Consider the following 18,797-nt stretch of genomic DNA (forward strand, 5'->3'; position numbering starts at 1 on the left):
AGACCCAGTTGGAGTTCCTAGTTCCTGAATTCAGCCTGGCCCTGCCCTGACAATTGTGGCCATTTTGAGAATGAACCAATAATCTCTCTCTCTCTCCCTCTCTCTCTGTAACTCTGCCTTTCAAATAAATAAATCTTGAAGAAAAAAAAACTATGAAAAAATTATAAATTAAAAAGTTAATAACTCATTTTTGAAAGATACTTCTTAGAGAATGAAAATACAAGTTACAGACTGGAAAAAATATTTGTAAATTGTATATCTGATAAAGGACTTGTATCCAGAACAAGTTTTGAAAGCACTTTTTTTTTTAATTTTTTTTGACAGGCAGAGTGGACAGTGAGAGAGAGAGACAGAGAGAAAGGTCTTCCTTTGCCGTTGGTTCACCCTCCAATGGCCGCCGCGGCCGGCGTGCTGCGGCCGGCGCACCGCGCTGATCTGATGGCAGGAGCCAGGTACTTCTCCTGGTCTCCCATGGGGTGCAGGGCCCAAGTACTTGGGTCATCCTCCATTGCACTCCCTGGCCACAGCAGAGAGCTAGCCTGGAAGAGGGGCAACCGGGACAGAATCCGGCGCCCCGACTGGGACTAGAACCCAGTGTGCCGGCGCCGCTAGGTGGAGGATTAGCCTACTGAGCCGCGGCGCCGGCCGAAAGCACTTTTAAATATCAATAAAAATATAGAGTTTTTTTTTTCAGATTTATTTATTTGAAAGGCAGACTATCAGAGAGAGAAAGAGAGCACTCTTCCATCCACTGGTTCATTCCCCAAATGACCACAACAGCCAAGTCTGTGGCAGACTGAAGCCAGGAGCCAGGAACTCCATTCAAGTCTCCCACATGGGAGGAGTCCAAGCACTGCCTTCCCAGATGCATTAGCAGAAAGCTGGATCAGAAGCAGAGCAACTGGCACCCTAATAAGGGATGCTGGCATCGCAAACAGTGTCTTAACCCACTGTGCTACAGAGTATAGTTTTTTAAATTTACAAAATACTTGAACAGACACTTAACCAAAGAAGGTACTTGGATGGCAAATCATCGCATGAAAAGTTGAGTAACATCACTAGTCATCCGGGAAATGCAAATCAAAATCACAATCACTATTATACACCTATTTTTTATTTTGTTTAATTTATTTGACAGGTAGAATTACAGACAGGGAGAGAGAGAGACAGGGAGAAAGGTCTTCCTTCCTTTGGTTCACTCCCCAAATGGCCGCTACGGCCGGAGCTGTGCCAATCCGAAGCCAGGAGCCAAGTGCTTCCTCCTGGTCTCCATGCAGGTGCAGGGCCCAAAGACTTGGACCATCCTTCATTGCCCTCCCAGCCACAGCAGAGAGCTGGGCTGGAAGAGGAGCAGCCGGGACTAGAACCTGGTGCCCATATGGGATGCCAGCACCGCAGGTGGAGGATTAACCAAGTGCGCCACCACGCCGGCCCCTATACACCTATTTTTTTAAAATGACAATACCATGTGCTGTGAAGATTTATTGTTTTATTTGAAAAGCAGAATGACAGAGAAAGTGGGATCTTCCATCTGCTGGTTCACTCCCTAGATGGACACAAAAGCCAGGGCCAGGCTAGGATGAAGCCAGGAGACAGGAACTCCACCCAGGTCAACCACTCCCCCCAGTGGACCATCTCCCACTTCCCAGGCACATTAACAGGGAGCTGGATTGGAGCAGAGCAGCCAGAATTCGAACTAGTACTCCAATATTGAATGCCGGGTCACAAGCAGAAACTTAACCTCTGGGCCACAACACTGACCCCACTTGGCAGTTTCTTAAGCATACATTTCCCATACAACCCAGCAATCCTATTTCTTCCTATTTACTCAATGGAAATTAAAACTTATGTCCATACATAAACCTGTAACTATTTATATCAGCTTTACTTGTAATCGAAAACAACTTAAATGTCCCTCAACTGAGGGAGAGATAGATTATGATATATCCATACAGTGTAAAACCACTGAGCAATTAAAAGAAGGAGTGAATTACTGATGTATGGAACAATACTGATGAACCTCAAATCTATTATGATAAGTGAAAAGAAGCCAGATTCAAAAGTCTGTGCACAGATTGTCCTTGGGTGATTCCAATTACATAACTTCTTTTTTAAAAAAACAAAAGTTGTATTTATTTATTTGAAAAAGAGAGAGAGGAGGAGAGTGGGAGAGAGATCTTTCTTCAGCCAGTTTACTCTCCAAATGCCTGCAATATCTGGGGCTGGGCCAGAATGAATCCAGGGGCCAGGAATTCCACCCAGGTCTCCCAAGTAGGCTGTAGGAACCTAAATACCCAGGCCATCATCTGCTGCCTCCAGGTGCATTAGCAGGAAGCCAGGTCAGAGATAAAGCCAAGACTTCATTCAGGCACTCTGTATGAGATGTTGGTGTCCCAAGCAGCATTTAACCTGCTACACCATACACCCACCCTTCACATTTCTTGAAGGAGCAAAACTACAGAAGAAAAGGACTGGCATTGTGATGTAGCAGGTACCACTTGCAAGGCTGGCCCCCAGTATGGGCGCCAGGCACTGGTTTGAGACCAGGCTGCAGCACTTCCTAACCAGCTCCCTGCTAATGCGCTTGGGAAAACAGTGGAGGAGGGCCCAAGTGCTTAGGCCCCTTACCCACATGGAAGACCTGGAAGAAGCTCCTGGTTCCTGCTTCAGCCTGGCCCAGTCCTGGCCACTGTGGCCATTTGGGGAATGAACCAGTAGATGGATCTCTCTCTATGTGTCTTTCCCCCTTTCTCCATAACTACATGTTTCAAATACATAATAAAATAAATCTTAAGGAAAAAAACTACAGTAGACAGATCAGTGATGGCTAAAGGCTGCTGTCATGAGAAGAGGGCTACAGTGAGACATGGGGGATTCATGAAAGATGGAACGGCCCTTGATTGTGGTTATGTGACTATAAACTTTGTCAAAACTCACAGAACTATACACTGACAAAGGTACATTTTATTGTGTGTAAATTATATCTTAATTTTTTAATGGGGAAAAATATGGAGAGGTCAACTGACTAGCAAAGAAGGAGACAGAGCAGTTAGAAAGCAGGGTAGAAATAATGGTGCGTGGGGGCAGGATTCAGGGGCCTCTCCTGTCTCTCTTCAGAGCCCGACTTCTCGGAAGAGACCCTTCAATCCAGCCTCTTCTTCTCTATTAAAATGACTTTAGATAGCCAGTGCTCTCAGTGGCTAAATCAAATGCAGGGACTGCCATTTGGCACAGTGGTCAAGTTTCCACTTGGGACACCCACATCCCATATCAGAGTGCCCTGTCTGTCCTGGCTACTCTGATCCAGCTTCTTACTAATGCACAGGATTTGGGTCCCTGTCACCCATGTAGGAGACTAGAATTGAGTTCCAGGATCCTGGTTTCAGCCTGGCTCAGTCCTGGCTGTTGTGGGCGTTTGCGGAGTGAACCAGTGAATGGAAGAGATTCTCTCTGCTTTTCAAATAAAATAAAAATAAATAAATAAATTGCCAAATTTTCAACTCCACTTGTCTTGACCTCTTGAAGTATTCAGCACTCTTGGTCATTTCTCTTTTCATGATGCATATTCTTTCTTACTTTCTAGGACATCATAGTTTTCTCCTGGTTCTTCTCCTTCCTTTCTGAATACTTCTGCTCAACATGCAAGTGTCAGGGCCCTCGCTGTGGCATAGCGGGTAAAGCCACTGCCTGCAGTGCTGGTATCCCATATGGGCGCCGGTTCAAGTCCTGGCTGCTCCACTTCCAATCCAGCTCTCTGCCATGGCCTAGGAAAGCAGTAGAAGATGGCCCAAGTCCTTGGGCTCCTGTACCCACATGGGAGACCCGGAGGAAGCTCCTGGCTCCTGGCTTCAGATCAGCCCAGCTCCAACCATTATGGCCAATTGGGGAGTGAACCAGCAGATGGAAGACCTCTCTCTCTTTCTCTCTGCCTCTTCTCTCTGTGTATAACTCTGACTTTCAAATAAAATAAATGCATCTTTTTAAAAAATGTGGAGGTGTCTCAAGGTTTGGGGCTGGGCCCTCTTTTGTTTCCTCTTCCTAGATTATCTTGGACCTACTACCTTGGTTACCATTTGTACCAACACTGTTCAACTGAACAAAGACGGGCAAACTACAGCATATGAGCCAAATCTAGTCTGCAGCCTGTTTTTGTAAATGAAGTTTTACTGGGACACAGCCATGCCCACTTGTTTCCATATTATCTGTGGCTGCTTTGGCAGTACAACAGCAAAGCTAAGTAGCTGCAACACAGACCACAGGGTCCACAAAATCAAAAGTATTTATATCTGATGCCGGCGCCGCAGCTCACTAGGCTAATCCTCCGCCTTGCAGCACTGGCACACCGGGTTCTAGTCCCGGTCAGGGCACCGGATTCTGTCCCGGTTACCCCTCTTCCAGGCCAGCCCTCTGCTGTGGCCAGGGAGTGCAGTGGAGGATGGCCCAGGTGCTTGGGCCCTGCACCCCATGGGAGACCAGGAGAAGCACCTGGCTCCTGCCATCGGATCAGCGCGGTGCGCCGGCCGCAGCACGCTGGCCACGGCGGCCATTGGAGGGTGAACCAACGGCAAAAAAGGAAGACCTTTCTCTCTGTCTCTCTCTCTCTCACTGTCCATTCTGCCTGTCAAAAAAAAAAAAAAAGTATTTATATCTGGCCCATTACAGTGATAGAAATGCTTACTATCTGCTGTCTGGTATGGTGTCTGCTAGGCTCACCCTTCTATCAAGTACTTTGAGATGTGCCTCATGCAACTGAGGGTTCACAGTTACAATTTTATTTAGTTTTAATGAATGAAAATTAAAGCTAAATGGCTACATATGATTACTGGCTACCATATTAGCACAGAAAGCTGAAGACTCAGATAAAGGCTTCTAGCTCAGCTCTCCCCTCTGAACTTTTGAAAATATCCACTTGGATGTTTTAAGGGAACTTCTTGAGCCTCAAGCCAAACTCATGGCATAGATGGTGTGGTACAGCCGGGTAAAGCATCACTTGGGATGCCTGCATCCCGTATCAGAGTGACTGTGATGCAGTCCCCACCTCTGCTTCCAATACAGCTTCCTGCTAATGTGCCTAGTAGGCAGCAGATGATGGCCCAAGTGCTCGGATTCCTGCCACCAACATGGAAAACCCAGGTGGAGTTATTGGCTCTGGCTATTGCAGGCATTGGGGGAGTGAACTAACTGATGAAAGATTCTCTCTCTCTCTCTCTCTCTCTCTCTCTCTCTCTCTCTTCTCTCCTTCCATCCCTCTCTGTGACTCTACCTTTTAAATAATCTTTTAAAAACTGAATTCATAACCCTATACATCTAAGCCAGGCCTCTGCGAATATTACTCTGTCTCATCCTGTTGTACAATCCAGAAACCTCGAATTTGTTCTTTACACCTTTCTTTGCTTCTCATTGTATATCCAATTCACTATTAAGTACTGTTAATTTTTTCTACTAATTATCTTGTAATCCATTCACTTCTCTCCATTGTTACAACCCTGAGTTAGTCAGGTCAGGCTATAATGACAAAAATATCATAAACCGTGTGGCTTATGAACAACAGAAATTTATTCCTCACAGTTCTGCAGGCTGGGAAGCCCAACATGGAGGAGCTGTTTCTAGAGAGCTGTCTTCTCACACGGTGGGAGGACAGAAGGATCTCTCTGGGGTCTCCCATTCATGAGGGCCCTGACTTCATCATCTATCACCTCCAAAAGCATTCCTTGGCGTTTAGGATTTTAATATATGAATTTCAGGAGGTGATGCAAATATTCAGACCATTGTATATCCTAACACAAGTTGTTTCTTATATATGGACCACAGTAACAGTCCAAGTGGTTACCAATGCTTTTAGGATGAACAACTGTTAACACGGCCTAAAAGGCCCTACATTATGCAACCATTGGTGGCCTCAGTAACCTCAGCTCTGAAATACATGACGTTCCTTCCTCAGGACCCTGGCATATGGTTATCTTAGCCCTGTCACCCTTTTGTATAGTCAATTCCTACTTATTCTTTGCGTATGATTTATACTAAATATTTATTGAATGAATAGAGTTTCCACTCTGCTTTATTTGCTACCTAATCCAAATTTCTGAAGTCATATTTTCACACAGTTGAGGACTTCCATCCGGTAGCTGGACCTGAGGTTGTGGGGGAGACGGTACCAGATGTCTGGTCCTTGCTTTCTTTCTCACTGCAGCATATGTGACTGAGAAAGAGTTGATGTAAAGGGAATGCCTTCTCAGGAAGGATATTCCCAGTGAGCTGTGTTGTAGTTACTGTTGCACCTGTCTTAGTTCCCTTTCCTTACCCTCAGCAACCCACTAGATTATATTTCTTTGAAAGGATAGTTCATATTTTCCATTTATAAATTGTGTAGTTTCTAAACTACAACCATATCTTGTACATAGTAAGTACTAAATAGATGTTTGTCCATGTGAATTAAATTTTTTCAGGCTTCAACACCTGAAGGTGCAATGAGGCATATCAGGAGGAATAAGATCTGGGTAAGGAGCTGGCACTGTGGCATACTGGGTAAAGCCGCCGCCTGCAGTGCCAGCATCCCATATGGGCGCCGGTTCAAGTCCCAGCTGCTCCACTTTCAATCCAGCTCTCTGCTGTGGCCCGGGAAAGCAGTAGAAGATGGCCCAAGTCCTTGGGCTCTTCTTGCACCCATGTGGGAGACCCGGAAGCAGCTCCTGGCTCCTGGCTTCGGATTGCCACAGCTCTGGCCTTTACAGCCAACTAGGGAGTGAACCAGTGGATGGAAGACCTCTCTCTCTGCCTCTCCTCTCACTGTGTAACTCTGACTTTCAAATAACTAAATAAATAAATCTTAAAAAAAAAAAAAGATCTGGGTAAAACCCTGGATCTGCATCCATATCTGTTCAAACCCCAGCTCTGCCATTTCTAGCTGTGTGACACTGAGTAAATTATCTGGCCTTGCTGTACTCAGAACCCTCCTCTGTAGAGGAGAGATAATATCTATCTTGAAAGGTGAAAAGAATTAGAGAAAACATAAGTAGGGGCTTCAAAAAGTTTATGAAAAAGAATTAAAGGATGATATGAAATTTCCATGAACTTTTTGAAACCTTTGCATATATAAAATGCCTAGTACACGTTAATATAGATTGATATTAGTCTGCAGTATTATATCCCTAGGTTGAATATAAGAATAGATCTAGGGGTGGGCATTTGGCCTACATTAAGCACTCCCATTCCCCCACCAGGGTGCCTGGTTTTGATCCTTGACTCTGGCTTCTGACGAATGCAGAACCTTAAAGGCAGTGGTGATGGCTCAAGTAGTTGGGTTTCTTTTTCTTTTCTTTCCTTTTCTTTTTTTTTTTTTTTTTGAAAAATTTATTTATTTATTTGAAAGGTGGAGTTATAGAAAGGCAGAAGCAGAGATAGAGAGAGATCTATTCACTGGTTCATTCCTGAAATGGTCACAAAGGCTGGAGCTGGGCTGATCTGAAGCCAGGAGCCAGGAGCCAGGAGCTTCTTCCGGGTCTCCCACGTGGGTACAGGGGTCCAAGGACTTGGGCCATCTTCCACTGCTTTCCCAGGCCATAGCAGAGAGCTGGATCGGAAATAAAGCAGCTGGGACTTGAATCAGTGCCCATATGAAATGCCGGTACTGCAGGTGGTAGTTTTACCTGCTATGCCACAGTGCCAGCTGCCAGTCCCAAGTAGCTGGGTTTCTGATACATGGGAGACTTGGATTGAGCTTTCAGCTTGGCCCCAGCTGGGGTCTATATCATGAGCATTTTGGGGAGCTAGCAGATAGGTGCTACCATCTTATCTGTCTCTCCCTCCTCCCCCTTTCTCTCTCTCTCTCTCTCTCTCTCTCTCTCTCTCTGTCTCTCCTCTCTCTGTATATAACTCTGACTTTCAAATAAATAAATCTTTAAAAAAGAAAAGAAAAGAGCCCCATGCATCCTATGCTACCACAAGGCTTCAGGAAGGCTCTTCCCAATGTCTGTCTCCAGAAACACCGAGAATGGCTCTAAACCTCTGTGTACTCTTACCCTTTCCTTTTTCTTCCTTTAAGTTAGAGAAGACAGGAAGGAGATCAGTGATCAAGAGCAAATAAACCTTATCCCCTTTACCAAGTCCTTTTATCCACCTTTGTACCACAAAGAAGATTGTCTATTCTTTGCCTCACAAGGTATTATTGTCTTGGCAAAGCACCTAAAGACAGTCAAAGCGTTAGCAACTTCGGGGCGGCCTTCCTGCTGCAGCTATTGGGGAATAGGTATCCCGTGACTCCAGCCCAACTCACCCCGCCCGCTTCTCCAGCTGTATTTCTTCCTTCCTTTGTTGCTTTCATCTTTAATGGTGTTGCCACAGCAACCATTGTCACCAGAAAAAGGAAGACACTGCCACCCTCTCTGCTCCAGCAGCAAGTTAGAACTATCCTTGGGAAGCATAAATTTCCAGATTTCCCCATACCCTTCATCTCACACGGCTTTTTAAAGACAGATCACAGGTTGTTAACAGAAGCAATAAACAGGAACAAGGCTCACTTCATCCTACCTGAACCACTTACACTCTGCATTTACGACGCAGCTTGGATGCAGTGCAATTGAAAACAGTATAGTACTGCTGGAATGGCTTAGTTTAGATGACTCCACAAAGGCACTTAGAATCCTGTCCTACAGTGCAGGACAGAGAAACCCAAAAAGAGCTTGAATTCTAAAAAGTCTAAATATGAGCCCAAACAGGGCTCTATTCTTGCCTTTGTATTGACATAAATCCTAGGCTTCATAAACTCGCTGCTTGCTCTAGAGGTACAGGAAGTGAAGCAGGCCTGGAGTTAGTGGATCTGCTTCCAAGTGGCAACAAAAAGGCTTTTACTCCCACCCCGAGACCCCAGGGACCCTTATATCTCTACTGACATATTCTCCCCCAATGTTAAATGAAGGTCATTGCTAAAGGACTTCAGAGAGGCCTCTGGGATCTCCTGGTGACCCTGCATGACCCCAGCCTGCTGTTTTTGGAGCACTGTTGGAACGGTTTCAATTCTTTCTGTGCAGCAACCAGCTGCAGTCCTCAAACAGCTTCAGAAAGATTTGTTCAAGGTCACAGTCAAGATAACAGAAAAAGAACTGGGAATCCTTACTCCAGGTTCTACATACATACATTCTTCTTCTAATACATGGCCTATAATCTGGATGCCCTATATCTCAGAGGCCTGCTAAGATTAAGAATAGAATCTAAACTGCCCTAGCAACCAAGCCCCCAGTGTGTCCTTCTTCCCTCGGCTACCCCACCCCTGTTTCCTGGAATAGCAGTACCCCCCTGGAGTCAGAGGCAGAATTCCTTGGCCATGCCAGCTCATGGTATGCAGTGAGTCAACAGACCCAGCCCATTCCCCCCAGCATGGGCTGCCACGGTTTAATGAGTGGTTATTCATGGCACTCTGCACATGGCTTGGAGCTGTGCCTTACCCCATACTGGGGGTTAGGGGGTGTGGGAGAGAGACTAGTGCCAAAGCATCATTTATTACTATAATCTTCAATGTGCATTCCACCATGGTGTTAATGTCCCAAAATAAATGTATTAATCCCCCCACAGCCTACAAAGCAAACACTCAGCTGGAGGGCTTTGTGTGGGAGAGAAGCATCACCAAGGATGGCAGACTGGTAAATGGCACCTCTCTTTCCCTGGGTGAGGACTGGGAAATCTAGGTGGGCATGCCTGCAGCGAACAACAGGCTGGAGGGAAGCAGAAACTGGGCTTCAGTGAGGAGAGTGTAACGAAGTCTAGGCTTCTAGGCTGCTGTTTATAGGCACCTTGCAGGGATGCAAATTTCTTGGGAAAAGTGGTTTTGGGTCTGCTCCTGCCTTAGCTTACTCATGCAGCAACAGTAATTCTGGAGCAAGTCAAGCTAGTTTGAGCCGCAGATCTGGAAACCATGCACATAGGATTCTGGAGTTCCAGTAGGCTTTCATCACGTAGCTTGCCAGTCTAATACATCCTTCTTTCCTTTCTTTGTACCTTTCTCCTCCCAGACTTCTTCTATTCCTCTCTTGGAAGTCAAGTAGCCAGATGGAGGACTAAATACCCACAATCTGTTTGATTATCTGGTGTACCAGTTGTGCTTCAATACCCATTTTCCTACACTGGGTCCTCTAAGTCAAACAGAGTTAAGAAAATTGCTGTCATGGTTCAGAAATGAAACCTCCCTTTCTGATTCCTGATGTTCTGCTATTTTGGAAACTAAGATTCTATGCATTGAAGGCCTCCAGGCTTTTCTGTTCCCTCATTCCTACAAGCTCACCTACTCCACTCTAGTAGTCACCACACCAGCTCTTAAGGTGACTTGGCATCCTGCATAAGAATGAATAGGGGCCATTGCTGTGGTATAGTGGGTAAAGCTGCAGCCTGCAGTGCCAGCATCCCATATGGGCGCTGGTTCAAGTCCTGGCTGCTCCTCTTCCAATCCAGCAATAGAAGATGGCCCAAGTCCTTGGGCCCCTGCAGTTGTGTGGGAGACCCAGAAGAAGATCCTGGCTCCTGGCTTTGGATTGGTGCAGCTCCAGGTGTTGCGGCCATTTGAGGAGTGAACCAGCAGGTGGAAGACCTTTCTCTGTCTCTGCCTCTGCCTTTCTGTAACTCTGCCTTTCAAATAAATACATAAATCTTAAAAAAAATTCATGAAGTATAAGGGGCTGGCAATGTGGTACAGTGGGTAAAGCCTCCTCCTGCAATGCCGGCATCTTATGTGATGTTGCTTCATGTCCAGGCTGCTCCATTTCTGATCCAGGCCCCTGCTAATGGCCTGGGAAATGCAGCAGAAGATGGCCCAAGTGCTTGAGTCCCTGTACCTGCATAGAAAACCTGAGAGAAGCTCCTGTCTCCTGACTTTAGCCTGGCCCAGCACTGCCCATTGAGGCCATCTGGGCAGTGAGCCAATAGAGGGTCTCTCTGTCTCTCCCTCTCTGTGTTTTCAACTTTCAAATAAATAAATAAATCTTTAAAAACAAACAAAAGTGAAAATGGACACGAACTGCCTTGCCTAGCATTCTGCCAATATGTACCCTGTTAATAAAAGGATCCTTAAATGGTCTTATGCTGGTATCCTAAGTTGGTTTCTCCTCTCTCTCTATTCTCTTGCCTCTTGCTCAGTATTTTTTTTAAGATTTATTTATTTATTTGAAAGGCAAATAGCTGCAACAGCTGGAGCTGTGCTGATCGGAAGCCAGGAGCCAGGAGCTTCTTCCGGGTCTCCCACATGGGTGCAGGAGCCCAAGGACTTGGGCCATCTTCTACTGCTTTCCCAGGCCACAGCAGAGAGCTGGATCGAAAGTAGAGCACCCAAGACTTGAATAGACACCCATATAGGATGCTGGCACCTGCTACGCCACAGTACCAACCCCTTACTCAGTATTTATTAAATCACACTGCTTATATTTCTTACATAAAGCATGCATAACATTCATTAAAAGCTGCACATAAATCAAGTCATTCTACATTCACTGGGGTAACAAGTTAAAGAAGTCCTGTGGGAAGTTCTTTTAGGATGAAAAGTCAGCAATACTCTACCCTAGTCTTGGTTCTATGAAAACTCAGATTAGTTTTGGGCCTCAATTTCCTTATTTGCAAAATAAGATTGGGGCAGATGCCGTGGCTCACTAGGCTAATCCTCTGCCTGCAGCGCTGGCACACCGGGTTCTAGTCCTGGTCAGGGCGCTGGATTCTGTCCCGGTTGCTCCTCTTCCTGTCCAGCTCTCTGCTGTGTCCTAGGAGGGCAGTGGAGGATGGCCCAAGTCCTTGGGCCCTGCACCCACATGGGAGACCAGGAGGAAGCACCTGGCTCCCGGCTTCAGATCAGCACGGTGTGCCAGCCGCAGCACGCTGGCCGCAGAGGCCACTGGGGGGTGAACCAACGGAAAAAAGGAAGACTTTTCTCTCTGTCTCTCTCACTGTCCACTCTGCCTGTCAAAAAGAAGAAGAAGAAGATTGGATAAGGTGATTTTTAGGACTCCTTAACAATTCTCAAATCATATCACGAAAATATTTTGATACTTTATTTGAGATTTTCTTAGTAGAAGTCATACCTGTGTTTTTTTTTTTTTAAGATCTATTTATTTATTTCAAAGGCAGAGTCAGAGAGGAGAAAGAGAGAGAGAGAGAGAGAGAGAGAAAATCATCCATCTGCTGGTTCACTCCCCAAATGGCCATCCTCTGCTGCTTTTCCAGGCACATTAGCAGGGAGCTTATCAGAAGAGGAACAGCCAGGACTTGAACCGGTGCCCATCTGGGATGCCAGCATCACAGGTAGTGGCTTAACCAGCTGTGTCACAGTGCCAGCCCCAATATACCTGCCTCTCTATCTTAAAACATTTTCTCAAAAGTAAGGTTTTTTTTCTATAATGAAGCAGAATTTTGAAAGCTACTTTGGAAATGAAAATAAAGGTGGAAAACCCAGAGGGAGGCATTCGCAGAAGCACCGCCTTGCAGAGATAATTATCGATCTATTTTCTTTCCCTCCACCAGCAATGCTATCTCCATCCTTTTCATCAGTTAAGTTTTCTCCACAGGCAGACATGAAAGATGCATCAGGTTTGTTGTGTGCTTGGACTCTAGCCACATTACCTAGGATCACCTGCCCCTATAGAGTCTTGACATTGTAGGAGGTACCGGCTGCAGCTGCTGCTTAGAGAAAATCATCCATATTCTCAGGTCACAGGATGACATGTTGTCTACTTCTAAGTCACAGACTGCCCTGTCCGAGCAGCTAAAGCCAACAACCTAAGTGGGTGACCAGGAGAGGGAAGCCACATGCTGCTTTCCCTTACTTTGGCAATTCTGGAGGCACAAGGCATTTCAATAACAAGTAGCTAACCCTTCTATTTCATGTGTCCAATCTAACCATAATAATAATAAAATCCCATTAAGAAAGAGAAACTTGGATTTCCTCCTCTGAGTCCCTACCAAGTTCCCTAACAATGATCTCACAAAAGATACCACTGACATTCACTCTGACTGAACTTCCATTGTGGAGAAGTTTGCAGATGGACACAGATGTGCAAAGGAAAAAAATGTGGTCCCCAAAGTGTGATATCCCACGCCCATTAGGCAAGAAGACAGCAAACAGAATCACGAAGGAAGCACTAGCTCTAAGCTCTCCTCTAATGAGATTTCCAGTTGATCTGCGCCTTGGCAGCCAAAACACAGGACAGACACTGGGAGGGTGGTCACCAATAATGCATGGCTCCCATCAGAGCTGAATGACTGCTGCACCCAGGATTTCTCCTGCTAGGCTCCTCACAGATGAGAAATGCAACAGGATCACAAGAAGAACCGGCATCTCTGCCTCCAGCAGCCAGCTACACGGCGTGGAAAGAGATTATAAAGGCAAGAGCCCTCAGGGACTGAATGCATCTCCTGTTCCCATCCTTCACTGAAACTAGGGAAAAGTTATTAAACTGGAGGAGACAGGCTGTGATCCACGGCAATCCAGTCCTGCCTGCAGCTGTGAATGTAGACAAGCTGGAGATGAGCCCCTGCAGCTCCTCTGCGCACGCACACGCGCGCGCACACACACACACACTCACAGGGAAATGCTCTGCAGCAGTACTAAGTGACAGCAAAGAGCCACAGATCTCCCCCAGGAATTCCACCAGAACCCCTCCGTTGTTCGTTTTCCTGGGATCTGCAGATTCCTCCCCAGATTTTGTTCCTCAGGTGAAATGAGAATCTCCCAAAGACATCCCAAATCCTCTCATTTCACGCTGTGTCTCTGAAGCAAGAATATAAGCAGGTTGGGGGTGAGAGGGAGATGAAACTTACATAAGATTCAAGACATACAGGGCTTCCCTGGGCTGGGTGCTTCAACCTGAAGGAGACCCATGGGGCTGGCCTGGGAGAATTGAAGCGGTTTGGAGTCTCCCTAGAGCTCCAGTGTTCTGGGCAACACTTCCGCTTTTCATCATACGGTTCACAAGAGGAAGAAGACAGGCTGGGTCTTACCCTTTAGGGAAGCAGAGAGACTCCCTTAGGGATCTGATTCAGAGACGGTTGGTCTCTGTGTACACCCAGGTGGCTGCTTCTGGATTTTATATATACTCATCCCTGAAGCCAGGCTCGGCTCTGCATTAGGAGGTAGCTTCGACGGCTAAATTACTAGTTAAAACCAGTTTCTCCAGACAGCCTAAGAGCCTGGCAGCCTTGCATATAGAGAGACCCGGGCGAGCATTTGACTCTGAGTTCTACTGAGCCGCTTCATTGAGGCTAACACAGTGAAGCCGCTGAATCAGGAGGGACCCCAAGACTTGACTCCCCCCAACATCAAATTGCTTTCCTTGTCACAAAACAGCCTTGGCACTCCACCAAATCCCAAGCTAAACACCAACCCTCATGGTGTGTCCTACAGAGGGGCCATGCACTTCCCCCGAAAGTACAGGCCAAGTACAAATCTTCATATTGGCATAGCCTTAAGATAAACTCCCAGGGGATGGCTTGGATTACAACTATCAGATTTAGAAAGGCTTGGGAGGGGAGGAGTGGTTTGAATCCTAGACTTCAGTGAAAAGTGGGCAAAGAAAATCCCATTTCTCATGTTAGAGCTGGAAGATCCAAAAGGAGGTCTATCCCCTACCCCCATTCTTTTTGGAAGACTGTCATGGGCACAGCCATAACCAGCTGAGGTGCCAGAGACCAGCTCAGGTCTTCCTCAGCCCCCTGGAATAGCTGAATTTTTCGGGATACACTTAGTGGACATGGCAACCAAGACAACATAGCAGTCGGCACTAATTGGCTCCCCAGATGACAATTTTGGTAGGAGCTTGCACAGTTCTTACTAAAAGCCTCCATCTTTATATCTAAGCTGGGATGCAGGCTCCAGGGCCTATTCCTTCACTAACCAGCTGTCCCTGGGATTTCTGTTGGTTGTTTTCCATAACACTCTAACAAGGAAAAAAGAATCAGGGAGCTAACAGCTAACACAGACTAAGTGCCTACTTGGTGCTTATATTACCTCCTTAAATAGAACAAGCACCATCCTCCCGTTTTTACTGATAAGCTGAAGCACAGAATGGTTGTGTAATTTGCCTAAAGCCACCCAGCAAGTAGGTAGTAGAGCTGGGATCTGGCACACAACTGAGAAGCTGGATTTCCACGAGGACCTGGCTAAGCTTGTGGGGCCGCTGTCCAGACCGACTGCACTTCGGAAGGACCCTCCTTGTTTCTGGATCTGGGCCAGCACCTACAAATACAGATGGGTGAGGTCTGTCCAACGCCTCTGCTTGGAGCCCGCCAGCCACCCTGGCCAGTATGCTTTGAAAAGAGGGCATCCGTTAATGGACCGGGTCCGGCTCCAGTGAACACCACGGAGCCGGCTGGAAGATCTAGGATGTAACAGGCTCTGCAGAGGGAGTTCTACTCTGGCAGGAGCTGGGCACACCTCCACTGCGGGGGCTTCTACAATCAGAAAGGGTCCCGCCACCATTCCTGACTCAATGCGCAGAGGGCAGGGAGGGGGAAAGCGGCCATCCCAAGCCGGCCAGGGATGGAGTTCTTGTTGGATGCTGCACACAGCCCTGAGAGGGAGGATAGAGAGAAGTGAGGGGAGCAAGGGGGTGAGAAAAACCTCAGGGCTCTAGGACAAGCAGCATCCCGCGGAGAGGGCTCGCCACCCGAAAGCTCAGCCCCGTCACTCTACAGCTGGTGCCAGTCACCCCAAAAGTGCCATCCACAGTTGGGGGACTTAAAGCGCCCCTGTTCCCATCGCTCCCCAGAGCCCCGAGGTGAGAGCTTGCCCAGAGGAGAAGCGGAGCGCCCTCAGAGGGTCTGGCGCGCTCTCCCTCGCCTCCCTGGGACCTCGAACCGCAGCCTCCACCCCGCTGCAGCCCCCACCTAGAGCACCGGGGCCGGGCAGCGCCGCTCACCTCGCTCATCGCGGCGGCCGGGCAGGGCGCGCGGGGTGCGGCACGCGCAGGTGAGGCGAGGGGCCCTCGGAGCTGCACGGACGGCGGCCAGGAGTTGGTGGGCTCTGAGACACGGGCCCGGCTGACCGGGAGAAGAGAGTGCAGAGAGCCGCTGCTCCGGTGCCTGCCCCGCACGTTCTCAGCTCTCAGTTCCCCGCCAAGCGTGCCCTCACGACCCGGTCCTGTCAGAGCCTCCGCGAACCTCCTCCGGGCCCCACCTTTTATAATCAGCTCCGGTACCCGCCTCCAGCCAGGCCAATAGGAGCTCCTTCTACTGCAGAGTGACAGCCCTTTGCATCCAATAGTGGCAGGCCCGGAGGTCTGCTGCATTTCCAAACTAGGGTAAGACTGGCAGAGAGCGGGACGGAGAGGGAGACAAAAATCAAGTAGGGGGAGCAGTGAGAGCGAGGGAAGGAGTAGCACACGAAGGAGGGAAGGAGGAAGGGGGAAGGAAGGAGTGTGACGAGTTCAAGAAAGAAGAGAAAAGAGCTGGGAAGAAATCAAGAGGGTATACGGGAAGGAGGAAACTGTGAATCAAAAGGGGGGGGGGGGGAGGCAGAGACCCGGCAGATTAAGATTTAGCAGTGGGTACCTTTCTCTGAAGGGAGGAGAGAACTTCCACTTTGACCATGGCCTTGTCTAAAAATTATCAGAGTCAGTGAACTCAGGGGGCTTCCATAGCCTTGGCAGCTCATGACAAGAGCCTAGGGTGATTACTGATGCCATAAACAAGAGTGTCAATTTGTTAAGTCAACAACAGGAGTCACTGTGCACTTACTCCTCATGTAGGATCTCTGTCCTCAATGTGCTGTACATTGTGATTTAATGCTATAACTAGTACTCAAACAGTATTTTTCACTTTGTGTTTCTGTGTGGGAGCAAGCTGTTGAAATCTTTACTTAATGTATGCTAAACTGATCTTCTGTATATAAAGAGAAATGAAAATGAATCTTGATGTGAATGGAAGGGGAGAGGGAGTGGGAAAGGGGAGGGTTTCGGGTGGGAGAGATGTTATGGGGGGGAAGCCATTGTAATCCATAAGCTGTACTTTGGAAATTTATATTCATTAAATAAAAGTTTAAAAAAAAAAAAGATTTAGCAGTGGGAAGGTAGTCTGTATAAGAGTCGTGCGGGCGTGGAGGCTGGAACAAATGGTCAGTGCTCTGTGGCAAAGAACAGGAAAATCGCAAGTGCCTGTTCGATGCAGATCATACATCTGAGGCGTTCGAAGACACTTTAGGATTCGTCAAAATCCATCTCCCATGAAATGCAAAAAATCAAAATGTTGCTCTCTTTCAGGAGTGGCGGCTTGATGCCACGGTCAAAATGCTATTGGAGGTGTCCACATCCCATAGCATCCCAGCTCCACTTCCTATTCCAGCTTCCTGCTAATGTGCACCCTTGGAGGCAGCAGGTGATGGCTCAAGAACTTCAAGAACTTGGGTCTCAGGCCGGCACCCTGGCTCACTAGGCTAATCCTCCGCCTTGCAACGCCGGCACACCAGGGTTCTAGTCCCGGTCCGGGCACCGGATTCTGTCCCAGTTGCCCCTCTTCCAGTCCAACTCTCTGCTGTGGCCAGGGAGTGCAGTGGAGGATGGCCCAAGTGCTTGGGCCCCGCACCCCATGGGAGACCAGGAGAAGCACCTGGCTCTGCCATCGGATCAGCGCAGTGCGCCGGCCCCAACACGCCGGCGGCGGCCATTGGAGGGTAAACCAACGGCAAAAAGGAAGACCTTTCTCTGTCTCTCTCTCACTGTCCACTCTGCCTGTCAAAAAAAAAAAAAAAAATTCCCAGCTCCTGGCTTTTGCCTGATCCAGTCCCAGCTGTTGTGGCCATCTGGAGAGTGAACCAGTGGATGGAAGATCGATCTGTCTCTGTCTCCCTTTAAAAAAAAATTTTTATTTGTTTATTTGAAAGGCAGAGTTACAAGAGAGAGAAGGGGAGAGAAGAGAGAGAGAGAGAGAAGTCTTCCATCTGCTGGTTCGCTCCCCAAATGGCCACAACAGTCAGGCTGAGCCAGGCTGAAGCCAGGAGTCAGGAACTCCCTCCTTGTCTCTCATGTGGGTGGCAGGGGCCCAAGCACTTGGGCCATCTCCTGCTGCTTTCCCAGACATATTATAAGAGAACTGGATCAGAAGCACAGCAGCCAGGACTGGAACCGGCATTCTGATATGGGATGCCGGTGTCACAAACAGTGCCTTAATCCACTATGCCATAACACTGGCCCCGTCTGCCTTTCAAATAAATAATAATAATTTTTAAAAGTTTAAAAGAAGGACTGGTGTTGTGATGTGGTAGGTTGGGCATTCTATATGGGCTCCGGTTCGAGTCCCAGATGCTCCATTCCAATTCAGCTCCCTGCTAATGGCCTGGGAAAGCAGTGGAAGATGGCCCAAGTGCTTGGGCCCCTGCACCTGTGTGGGAGACCCAGAAGAAGCTTCTGGCTCCTGGCTTTGGCTCGGCTCAGCTCCGGCCGTTGTGGCCATTTGGGGAGTGAACCTGCAGATGGAAGACCTCTCTCTCTCTCTCTCTCTCTCTTTTTCTCTGTCTTTCTCCCTCCCTCTCTCTCTTTCTTTAAATCTGACATTCAGAAATAAATAAACCTTTAAAAATTTAAAAATAAATTAGCTTACATCTTCTACGTTCAGTCCCAGTCTGGCACTGAGCCCTCCACTGTGCCATGAATGTGAAGTTCTAAACACACACACACACACACACACACACACACACGTATGACCTCTGCCTCACTGTTGCCACTAAAATCCCCAAGTCCTAGTTGCTAGGATCTAACTTGTTTCTTCCTGCAGTTCTGTAACAATTCCCCATTTGTTGATTTCTTAGTCCATATCTGAGTGCCCAGGCTGCCAGGGTG

At 47.6% G+C, this 18,797-nt stretch overlaps 1 protein-coding gene across 1 annotated transcript in view; it reads right to left on the reverse strand.

Annotated features, from left to right (window-relative positions):
- Positions 1 to 16,242, reverse strand: part of PCP4L1 (Purkinje cell protein 4 like 1) — a 29,322-nt gene extending 13,080 nt beyond the window's left edge. The window contains exon 1 of the mRNA XM_070077440.2: positions 15,885 to 16,242. Coding sequence (XP_069933541.1) covers positions 15,885 to 15,893 — 9 coding nt within the window. The 5' untranslated portion in view covers positions 15,894 to 16,242. The remainder of the gene's footprint in view (positions 1 to 15,884) is intronic.
- Between the last annotated feature and the right edge of the window lie 2,555 nt (positions 16,243 to 18,797).

This window comes from Oryctolagus cuniculus, chromosome 7 (assembly GCF_051225735.1).
Source record: "Oryctolagus cuniculus isolate XC-2025 breed Fujian yellow rabbit chromosome 7, ASM5122573v1, whole genome shotgun sequence".
Classification (NCBI taxonomy): Eukaryota; Metazoa; Chordata; class Mammalia; order Lagomorpha; family Leporidae; genus Oryctolagus; species Oryctolagus cuniculus.